The following is a 12,489-nucleotide window of genomic DNA, read 5'->3' as shown; positions in this document are numbered from 1 at the left end:
TGTGTGTGTGTGTGTGTGTGTGTGTGTGTGTTTGGGTCACACCCGGCGTTGCACAGGGGTTACTCTTGGCTCTGCACTCAGGAATTACTCCTGGCAGTGCTCAGGGGACCATATGAGATGCTGGGAATCGAACCCGGGTCGGCTGCATGCAAGGCAAACACCCTACCCGCTGTGCTATTGCTCCAGCCCCAAGCAAGAGAGTTTTAAAGCATATTTTTACACTAGAAAAAGTGAATGGGCCAGGAAATAATACAATGGGCAGGGGACCTGCCTTACATGCAGTCAACCTGGGTTCGATTCTCTGGTACCTCATATGCCCCCCCTCCAACCTCCCAGCACTGCCAGGAATATCTCTGAGCACAGAGGCAGGAGTAAATCCAGAACACAACTAGTGACCCCCCCCCCAAAAAAAAAGTGAAAAAAAATCAACTCACATTTTATTTTGCTCTTTACAACCATTAGCATAAGGCTGGGGATACTAAAACATTCCACTGTTTCCTTAGCATCCAGGGCAGGCTCCGCATTTTTAATGTGGAAAGCAGTGTAATGTTAGCTAAGTAGTAAAGAGAGAAAAGAATCTTAGGGATGCTACTTCAAGGAACATTCTGTACTCCTTCCAGGGCAAGAGTAGCCATTTCATAGAATGCATGCCTGTCTTCATTCTTTCCTTCTGTCATTCCATTCTTTTCCTTCATTTAGAAGGCAGTCACCTGCAGCGGTGCTCAGGGGACCAGGCAGTGCAAAAGATTCAATTCAGGGCCTCACACATGCATGTGCTCCATCACTTGACTTCTTTTCTTGGCCCCTCAGTCACTGCATTTCTTTGCCAAACTTAATGATTAAACTATTAAAGCAGGAGGGGTCTCCATGACTCTTCAACAAACTCCTTTGCAGGCTAAGACATTCATCTTCATTGTTTCTTCCTATAGCCTGTAGCCTTAGTTTCTTTCTTTCTTAAAACTTAGAATAATTTCCTATTGATATCTTGTAACTGAATTCCTTGAGTGACTAGAGTGATGTTAGAACTTTTTATCTAAATCCTGTTTGTTGAAGTCATGAAATTTGCTTATAAATGGATAGACATGGAGAGTATCATGCTAAGTAAAATGAGTCAGAAAGAGAGGAACAGACATAGAAGGACTGCACTCAGACTGCACTCATTTGTGGAGTATAGAATAACATCACATGAGGCTGACACCCAAGGACAGTAGATATAAGGGCCAGGAGAATTGCCCCATAGCTGGAAGACTGCTTCATGAGTGGAGGGGAGAAGGCAGATGGAATAGAAAAGGGATCACTAAGAAAATGATGGCTGGAGGAACCAGTTGGGATGGGAGATACATGCCAAAAGTAGATAATGGACCAAACATGATGAGCTCTCAGTGTCTGTATTGCAAGCCATAATGCCCAAAAGTAGAGAGAGATTATGGGGAATATTGTCTGCCATGGAGGCAGGGAGGGTGGGAAAGGGGGGTTATACCTAGAATATTGGTGGTGGGGAATGTGCACTGGTGAAGGGATGGGTGTTTGATCATTGTGAGATTGTAACCCAAATATGAAAGCATGTAACTATCTCATGGTGATTCAATAAAATAAAAAAAAAAAATCCTGTTGGAAGAGCTTTTCTTCATAATTGTTATGTACCTATGCTCTTAGACTTTTTTAAAACTTAGAATAATTTCTTATTGATATCTTATAACTGAATTCCTCCTGCCATATTTAGTCTGATCTCTTATACCAGTAATGAGAAAAGTAATGCACAATGAGGTTAAGAAACATGTACAAGCTGCACTGACAGTATGAGGCTAAAAATGGCATATAATCCAGAATGAGTCTGAGGGTAAGGTTTCAAAAGACCTTTGACCTCTGACAGGTAAACATGGTCCCTGGAATTACATTTAATAAAATAATTACATTTTAGAATATTATTTAAATTACACTGAATTTTATCCCAGGCAAAAAGTCACAAAATTTGAAAAAAAAAAAAAAAAGAGGCAGGTGAGGCCACCATTAAGGATTCCTAAAACAATTAAGCAGACAGCAAGATTATGTCATGAAGAAGCATGTCATAATGTTTCTACTTTAGAACTATTATCTACAAAACAGATTAAAAAGAACTTTGATTATAAAAGTCTATGATAGCCAAATAAAAGTTTTTTTCTTATAACAGATGGTTTATGTCTGATAATGTTTGCATTTGATGCTTTAGGGATTACCTATTAATAAGGAAGCAGGGATGCTTTCCATTGATATTTCAAATTCAAAAGAAACTAGTTCTTTGTAACTCACTTTGTAATGATACATTACACATGGTTTGTTTAAAGGGCCGGGCTAGAGTGACTTTAGAACTTTATATCTAAATCCTGTTTGTGACAGATCTACAGAGCAGCTTTGTAGGTCCATGCTGGAAGAGCTTTTCTTCATAATTGTTATGTACCTATGCTCTTAGACAAGCACTTTCAACCTCTACCCCCAACCCATGCTCTAAGATTAAAATGGGACGAACCAGTGACTTGGAAACACAATGATGACCACAGTCCTGTAGTGCAGAGTCTTGAGGCTGAGGCAGGCCCCCCCCAGCCACTCTCCCCTCACTTGCCCTCCTAGGAAACTTTAACAGAATGTGAAGATCTGAGAAGGGGCTGCTCCAGTCAAGAATGACCAGCAGGGCTGGGTGCTGCTGCTTGGCCTGGGGTAGCCGGACAGCACATCTTCGCTGAGGATCTCTATGCACTGTGGTCTGAGGTTGGGGAGTCTAGCTACTTAGGAATTGAAAAAAAACATGTAACATTATAAAACTGCCAAAAGTACGGGGAATTCTGAGGAGGAAAAGCATCACCATTGAAAATAGATTTTGGTTAAAAATTTAAACAAATGCTTTTCTTTTTCTATAGGAAGTATCTGAGTTCCCTCATAGCTCTACTGGTAGATAGTAACTCCAATTAAACATTGTCATATTTTTATTACAAAAACTTTCAGCAGTAATACAGGGAAGTTAGAAGCTAATTATTTTTATCATAGTGAATAGGTAAACACTTAAACATTAAACTTCACAATGAAAAAATACATATTTTTCATTTACTATTATAATAATAAACACCATGAAATAAAATCTAAGATTTATACAAACAAAACCAATCAAACAAAAATAATTATAAGGTCTGGAGAGATAGTACAGCTTAGCTGGGTACTTGCCATGCAAGTGGCTGACTCACGTTTGATCCCAGGAAGTCCAAATGGTCCCCTGAGCAGTGCCAGGAATAATTCCTGAGCCCAGAGCCAGGATTATCCTCAAGCATCACTGGAGATGGCACCAAAACGAAAAAAAAAACCCCAACCAACTAATCAACCGAACAAACAAAAACCTTTATGTGGCCAGAGAGCACAGTAAGGTGCTTGCCTTGAACTCAGCCAACCTGGGTTCGGTCCTTGGCATCCCATATGATCCCCAGAGCACCGTCATGAGTAATTCCTGAATGCAGAGGCAGGAGTAAGGCATGAGCATTGCCAGGTGGGGCCCCCAAACAAAAACAAAACAAAATAACTCCACCCCCCCAAAAAAAAAACCCAAGTCATTACGGATATGAAGGAATAGGAAATAAGTATCACAAGTTAGTCATGGTTTATAGTCAAGTTAGTCATTTAATATATATGGTCTCAGATATATAGTCAAGTTAGTCATTTAATATATATGGTCTCAGATTCAGCATTATGATTTTTTTTGAGAACCTGCTATATTTATTTATTTTTTACCATATTTTAGCATTTATTTATACTACAGTGCAATGTGAATGCCAGACAATAGCATTATTGTTATTAATAAATGTCTTTGTGTGTTCTCAATTAGTTATTTCAATGATTAAGGCCAACATTATTTTGAAATTTTTTCCCAAGTTTTTATAAAATTTGATTTTTTATTTGTTCTATTTATTTATTTATTTATTAGCATTATGATTTTTTACAGGGGCCAACAGGTAAGACTTTTGCATAGCTGATAAAATTCCTAAAAAAAAAAAAAAAACCAAACCAATGTTATAGAGTTCCATGAAGGTCTGAAATCAATGAGAGCAGGCATGTTTAAATTTTGGGAAAACTGGAGGGGGATGTGGCTTTGTAGTACAATGCAAGACTGGCATGTGTAAGACTGGGCGCTAAAATGCCCACTGGAGATTAGGCAAGGAAAAACGACCTTCGAAGTTCAATCTATAAAACCCCCAATATATTGCCAGTGGAAATTTAAAACAGTATTCTTGCAGTGGAAACAGCCTAGCAATTCCTCACTAGGTTAAATAGTTTATGATGCAGTAATTTTAAAGCGCTGAAGAATATATCAAAGAGAACTGAAAAAATATATCCACACAAAAACAATATAAAATATAAGCAATATAGAAATGTTCATAATAAACCTAAAGGAGAAAATGTGAATGCCAATCAACTGAAAAATAAATAAAACGTGATATGCAGTGGAGTACAATGGAGTATTTGTACTCAGCCATAAAAAAATTGGACGTGTATCACTAAAGTACTACTACATGGATGAATCTTGAAAACAGTTCTGTGAAAGAAACTTCTGTGAAAGGACACGTTATTTTATGATTTTTGTTTTGTTTTGTTTTGTTTTGTTGGGAGTGACACACCTAAAGGTCCTCAGGGCTTACTCCGGGCTCTGTGCTCAGGGATCACATTATCCTGGCAAGACTTGGCAACCATATGCAATGCTGGGATTGAAACTGGGCTCGGATGAATAGAATGCAGTTCCTGTATCATTTTTCCAGTTCCAGATGACTCATTTTATAAGAAATGTTCAAAACAAGTAAATTCAGTGACAATAAGAAAAGTAGTCGCCAGTAGACAGCAAAAGGTAAAATAAGTATATTATAGATCTTTTGGTGGTGGTGGTAGGGTCATGGAAATGTTCTTGTATTAGGTTGATAACCACAATATAAGGAATATACTAAAAACCATGGGGCTGGAGCAATAGCACAGTGGGTAGGGCATTTGCCTTGCATGCGGCTGACCTGGGTTCAATTCCCAGCATCCCATATGGTCCCCTGAGCACCGCCAGAAGTAAAAACCAGTGAGAGGCACACATTAAATGGTGACTTCTTTGTTATACAAATTTTACCAGTAAAGATTCAATTACAAGGCTGGAGATAGTACAGGGGTAAGGCATTTGCCTTGCATCAGGCTAACCCACGTCTGATCTCAGGCACTGAAAATGGACGCTCAAGCACTGCCAGGAGTGATTGATTACCTAAGCACAGCCAGGAGTAAACCTCGAGTACTACCAATTATGTCCCCAAAACAAAATCTTAAATTACATGCAAAAATGTAATCATTATAAATAATATACTTTATATGTTATACTGTAATATACTACATATAAGCATGTAAAATAAAACTATTGTTTAATAATATATACAAACATCTCAATGATTTTCTATTATAGTCTCAAAATATTCATAACCAAGCTGGTAATGTTCAGATGAAGACTTTAGCATATTTTTGAAAACTAATGTATTTCTAAGGCTCGGGCCTTCATTTAGAAAATTTGTGATGGATAAGCTAAAAAATATCAACCTGTTGGGGCAAAACCTCTTGGATACCTCTTTCAGCATGCTTGTGCCCTAGGGAAGTATCTCCTACTATCTGCATGACAGTTATATTCTGCTCTTCTCTTGTGATGGCTTTGTTTAGTGGGTCAATGTTGAGTTTGCTGAAATACCAATTCCCAGACCTTCCACGTTACTCCCTCAATGATGAAATACTCAAAACTTTTAGGGGGAATGAATTATTGCATGGTCTCTGACTAGCAAGTGAGTTAAGAGTCCACTGGAAACAGACAGTTCAGATAACTAAAATGAAAGCAGACACTTTTGGAGAGGATCTTGAGACCTTTCCGGTAGAGAACATCAAGGATATAAAGCAAGGAAAAGGATTTACCCTTGTTTGATCACTAGAAGTCACTTTCTACCCTCTATTCCAAGGGATACAAAATATTTTCCTTCTCTATTGGATAACCAAATCATTCCCCGTGAACACAGAACCTCTTGCTCTCCCACTAAGAGACATTTGGTTTCTACAATTAACCATAGATGACAGTAATAAAAATAGTGACCTATTTACAGATTCCAGTACTAAAGCTGGGTAAAGAAGTTATAGTGTATTCTAGTAGCTTATTTGCTTTGATTTTGTGGTAGCGCACAATGCTCAGAGGTTAGTTCCCTGCTCAAGGGTAGTTTCCTGGCAGTGGTTGGGGAAGCATGTTTGGCGGGACCAAACCTTGGCTGCCTCCATGCAAAGCAAGTGTTCCAGCCCAGAAGCTATGTCCTGAGACCCTGAAATGTTTTATTTTTAAATATGAGCGGTTATGGCAGGAAGGGATTTCCATTTCTCATATATGGGTTACAGGTAAAGAACTGAAGGGCAATCTGCTTCTAAAAGGCTTTCCTTCAGCTTTGGTCTTTTCTGAGATGACCTTTGCCTTGATTTCTCAGGCTTGGGGTAAGGAGATGCACAATCCACTTTTGTATTACAGGTATAATTTTACACCACCATTTTTTTTGGGCTGGAGCAATAGCACAGTGGTAGGGCGTTTGCCTTGCATGAGGCCGAACTGGGTTTGATTCCTTCACCCCTCTTAGAGAGCCCGGCAAGCTACTGAGAGAGAGTATCTACCGCATGGCAGAGCCTGGCAAGCTACTCATGGCGTATTCGATATGCCAAAAATAGTAACGACTAGACTCACAATGGAGACGTTACTGGTGCCCACTCGAGCAAACTGGTGAACAACAGGATGCAATGATACAGTGTGATACAGGTATAATTTTGTATAAGTATAATGGCAGAGAACCAAAAAGGCTTAGAGCAAAAGGAAGAGGGAGAGGAGAAGGGAGGGAGGGCCCTATGGCTGTAACATTTCTGCAGAAACACTGGTCAAATCTTTTCCAAGAAACTATTCTGAATATTGTGACCATGATGAAATATGACCATGTATCTGTTTTGTTGTTTTAAGGGGAAGGTCAGAAGGTATATAGAAGGTAAGGTGATATATTAAAGCAAACATGATAAAAATGAGAATACATCATAAAATGTACTTTAAATTACTGTTTTCTCTAATTCAGTAAACACACACATCGAAATATATAAATACATTAACAATCTTTACACAATAGAGTATGGAAACACTTTTTTTCAAAGATTTTTTTATTGAATCACTGTGAGATAGACCTTTATAAACCTGTTCATGATTAGGTTTCAGTTATACAGTGTTCCAACATCCAACAGTGTACATTTCCTAGCACCAGTGTCCCCAGTTTCCCTCCCAGCACCTCTCTCTCTCTCTCTCTCTCTCTCTCTATCTCTATCTCTCTCTTTCTCCCTCCCCCCCCTCCCCTTTTGAGTACTGTAGTTTGCAATATATCACATTACCTATATACTCACATTTGTATTAAAAAACCATTAAGATTATGGAAAAAAATTACTATCTTAGAGGATAATTTATGTGGGAAAATTAGATTCAATTTTGTATTATTTTAACATGCATATAGCTTCAACATGTATTATTTCAATATGTATATTTCATATATTATTTCATGTATTATTACAACAACTTTGTATTATTTCAACAACTTTGTATTATTTCAATGGGGGGAGGTGGGTGCTGAATTGTGTGTGTGTGTAAAATTAATTTTTTTAGGCAGACCAAATACATTTGGAAACTACTAACTGAACTGAAGGAGTCAGGAAATAATGAAAGAGAAGGATTCAAGGCAAATGGTAGAAAGAAATAATCCATGGTTTACTGCTACAACATCCAGACTACACAGTGTAAAACATGCTAATGTCATTAGGATGTGTGCAGTCTATTTCTTGGAGTCACTCGATATTATTCTTGCGGGTCACTGTTACTTGCTGGTGATTAGAGGTTCCCTATACACATCCAAATTTTGGGATGTCAAATAGCATATAAAAAATTCACAAAGCTGTAGGTATGTTGAGCAACCTGGGTGCCTCTATTAAAATCAAAGTAGGGGTTTGTTTTTGTATGGAATAATCATGACATTTTAATGGTAGACTTATTTTCTTTTCCAAGCAACAGTTCTTTATTTAAAAGTTTTTATTACTTTTAAACATTAATTTTATTTTATTTTAGGGACCGTGATTAATACTAATAATGGCAGGGTTTCCTGCACAAACATTCCAGTATCACACCTTCTCCCAGTGTCCACGTCCCTCCACCACTCTCCCAGTATCCCTCCCCACACTCCAACCCCCTCTTCTCAGTTCCTGTTGCCTTTGGGCATTAGGTATTTCCTTGTTATGTTTATCTCCCACATATGCAGAAGATCATACTGTATCCCTTCCCTTCTAACTTCACTCAGCATAATACTCTCCAGATCCATCCACGTAGCAATAAATTTCATGATCTTGTCTTTTTTGGATCAGACTTAGTAGTGCTCTGGGGTTACTCCTGGCTCTGCACTCAGGAATTACTCCCGACGGTACACAGGTGACTATAAAGGATGCCAGGGACTGAACCTGGGTCAGTCGCATGGAAGGCAAGCACTCTATCCACTATACTAACTCTTCAGGTACCTCCTCCCCTATTTTGTTAATAGCCAAGCAGTATTCTTGTGATAGGTACCATAGTTATACGGATGGCCAAAAGGTATCTGAAAAAATGCTCTACATCACTGATCATCAGGGAAATGCAAAACTACAATGAAATATCATCTCACACCAATGAGACTGGAACACATTAAAAAGTACAAAAACAACCAGTGTTGGTGTGCATGGGGGGAAAGGGACCCTTATTCACAGCTAAGAGGAATGTTGACCAATCAAGCATTTTTGGAAAACAACATGGGCACATCTTAAAGAACTAGGAACTGAGCTTCCATATGATCCAGAAATTCCACATAAGGCCATCTACCCCAAGGATCCAAAAACTCAACTTAGAGAAAAAAAAAAATCTGCACTCATATTTACTGTAGCACTATTCACAGTAGCCAAAATCTGGAAACAACCGAAGTGTCCAAAAACAGGCTATATGTTTTGAAAGAATGTGGCAAGAATCTGATAGCAGAAACCCAACCAACCAAAAAAAAAAAAAAAAATTGAACCTAACATGTGTTCTCAGTAAGCAGCTGCTCATTAAGATAATACTTCCAGTTACTCGCTTAGAAAGCAAGATTCTGAGATTACTGCTGGTTCTATACCTCTGACTTATCAACCAAAAAAGTTACTTCCCCTTTGTATAATGAATTGCAGAAGTGCAGTTAAACAGTTATCTATGAGGGTTTATTAGCAGGCATAGGATATGGTGGGTGAGCAGAGATACTGGTATATCTATAAATATATGTGTATTAGGGGGGAGGGGGACCACTGACCAAAATACCTACAAATTTCATGAAATGAAAAGAACTTTCTAAAAAAATTGGTAAGATCTGTTTTACAAATGACTGATTCAACTGCAATACTTAGATATGACAAAAGATTTGTTCATATGAATGCTGAAAAATTTGTATCAGGGCATCCAAGTAAAATTATTTTGTGTTCTGATTTAATGAATTGTGTGAGTGGTGTGGGATTGGGAGGCAGAGACTCTGGCTCACTGAAGCCTACTATATTGTTTCTCAGTGCAGTGTACCTGGGGAGTGATGGCAGGAAAACATGTCACACTGAAGTAATATCAATGAGAGAGAAAACAGGTCTGGAGATGATATCAGATTGGCTCAAAACACTTCTTGACCTGTGAGTGTTGGTAAGTATTCAATGTCCTATGGGCTTAAATGACCTAAAAAGCACCAAGTACCAACAATAATGCAGTAATAAATGGTTCTCAGAAGACAACTTTTGCAATTCAAACTGAAAAAACACTACACTTATTAAATGGTTTTAGCTCTGTTGAAACACTTTTCGAAACACACTAGTTATTTCTTAGAAGGTGAGTATTATTTAAAATGTTCTATATTTGCTTGTGCAGTATCACATTAAACTGGTTTGATTTTAAAGATGTACATTATTTTGGAAAACAAATTTTAGAATGCTATTCGTGATAGTTAAAGAAAAACAAAATAGCATTAGATATATTAGCAAACATACAATACTACAAAATAAGACCTAGTCAAAGTTAATAAAATGTAGTGTTAAAAACTCTTTTTTGAAAGATAACATTTGTTTTGTTTTGTTTTAGTTTTGGGGGCCACACCCAGCAGTGCTTAGGGCTGACTCCTAGCTCTGCAATCAGGGATCACTCCCGGCAGTGCTCAGGGAGCCATATGTAATGCCAGGGATCAAACTAGAGTCAGTTGCATGCAAAGCAAGCGCTTTAACTTTTGTACTTTCGCTCTGATCTTAATGAATATTATTTAATAAAATGGCCTACAGAAGAGAAGATGATTAAAAAAAAAGAAATTATAATTTATCAAAATAAAGCCTACCATTTTACCTAAAGGTTACCTTCTCATATAGAAAGGAAAATAAGCACAGCACAGAGGTATATTTACCAAAGAAGTTAAATAATCAATGAACACTTTCCTTTTCCCTAATCAAAAATTTTCACATTTGAGATTCAGAGTTAAAATCTGGAAGAATACTTACAGTGACAACAACACCACCGCAATTAAAGTCCACTCTGCAGGTTTGTGTATAATATTTCTATTTGTTAATCTGAAAGACATTAAGATAAAATTTACCAAAGGATTTTAAACATTTAAATATGTATGCTTTCTGGTATTAGATAAAGCAACCCTTATGCCTATGTGAAAGAGTAGTATTTTTGTTACATTTGATACAAAAAAGTATCAATAGCATAATAGGGCTTGTCTTGCACACAGCTGCCCCAAGTTCGATCCCTGGCACTCCATATAAACCCTGAGCCCCACTAGGAGTGACCCCGGAGAGCAGAGCCAGGAGTAAGCCCTGAGCACCACCCGATGTCACAAAAACCATTAAAATAAAGTAATAAAGTAATAAAGTAAAATAAAATGAATGACCTAACTATTTTGCTAATCACAATTTTAATGAAAGAAAGCAAGTAATACATCAAACCAATATTCAATGTTGTTTTGAGTATATGCATATATGGCAAAAGTATTGAAACAAAGACTGGAAAGACACATATATTCATGTTAGTACTCTCTAGGGAGAACAGGACAATGGACTGGAAAGGAGAATGAACTGGAAAAAAATGGAACAAAGGTGATGTTAGGTCTTTGGAGCACTTGTACTGTTTATTCTATCTGCCTGAAACTGTCTTTCTGGTCTAAGTCTCTTTATATCATCTTTGCAATAAGGCCTGTTTTGATCACTGTGAAAAGTGACATTTCCTTACATCTCCTAGCCCCAAACTTCTGACTCCCTTGTCCTATTAAGTATATATACCACCCTGGAACAACACTTATCTCCTTCTAACACGCAGTTAGCGGGACACTGTTTAAATAAAATATGTCTGTACTACTTATCCCACTTCTTAGGTTTCACTCTAAAGAACACAAAAACACTAATCCCAGAAGATCTATGCACATTTACGTGCAACTACAGTTCTATTTAGAATAACCAAGATGTGAAAACAATACAAGTGACAAATGATGGATCACTGGATAAAAAAGATATGGTATTTATACACAATGGAATACTATTCAGTTATATTACAGATGACATAATGCTACTTATAAAAATATGTGTAGAAATGGAGAATGAGTAATTAAAAATAAAAGAAGAATGATACTAAGCAAAATAAGACAAAAGGAGAAACATAAATATTAGATGACTTAACTTTATGTGAAATATTCAAAGGCAAAGTACACACAAAACTGAACCAAAACAAACTCTTGGGTTTTGACTGAAGAACTGAGATTACCAGAGAGCCTGAGGGGAGGGAAGGAAAGGTAGTAGGAAGTCCAGTGAAAGTAGTGAAAGAAGGCTGGTGCTTTGGATGTGGATGTGGTGTGGGAAAGGATATGAACTTTACTCCTAAAAATACATAATGTTGTAAATCAAATTAACTTCATTTTCAAAAAAGTGTCATGTTATTCCTATTTTCCAATTCCAGTTGCTCCTCATCTGAGAGTAAAGGTGAACAGTGAGTATGGCAGCGGGCTGACCTTCCCTACTCTGCTTCTCTGGCTCTGTCTCCCTTTGCCACTGCTCATTTTTCCAGCCTCTCCAGCATCCTCAATGCTCTCTAAATACACCAGGCCTACTCCTGCTTCAGAGTCGGAGCACCCACTAGTCCCTGTTCAGTGTTATCCCACAGACAGCAACAAGGCTTACACCCGCACCAGTGCTTCTAACATCTTTAAACAAATAGCCTCTTCTTAAGGTCGTCCCTTATTTGTCAACTGGTTGACATTTATTCTCCTTCCCTTTGTGTCATACATGCTTCGATAAACACAGGTTACTGGACATACTTGGTGCAGTGCCTGTGGACATGCTCACTGTGGCAGCATCCTCCAGTTGTGGGTGCAGATGCCCATTTCCATT

At 37.8% G+C, this 12,489-nt stretch overlaps 1 protein-coding gene across 2 annotated transcripts in view; it reads right to left on the bottom strand.

Moving 5' to 3' along the window:
- The window catches only part of RPAP2 (RNA polymerase II associated protein 2), a 76,569-nt gene that overhangs the window by 27,966 nt on the left and 36,114 nt on the right, over positions 1–12,489 (bottom strand). For both annotated transcript variants that reach the window (XM_055140460.1, XM_055140461.1), the window contains exon 11: positions 10,606–10,674. In XM_055140460.1, the coding sequence (XP_054996435.1) occupies positions 10,606–10,674 (69 nt within the window). The remainder of the gene's footprint in view (positions 1–10,605; positions 10,675–12,489) is intronic.

Source organism: Sorex araneus, chromosome 5, assembly GCF_027595985.1.
Source record: "Sorex araneus isolate mSorAra2 chromosome 5, mSorAra2.pri, whole genome shotgun sequence".
Classification (NCBI taxonomy): Eukaryota; Metazoa; Chordata; class Mammalia; order Eulipotyphla; family Soricidae; genus Sorex; species Sorex araneus.
The sequence above is the reverse complement of the archived record's forward strand: the minus strand, read 5'-3'. Positions and strand labels throughout refer to the sequence as shown.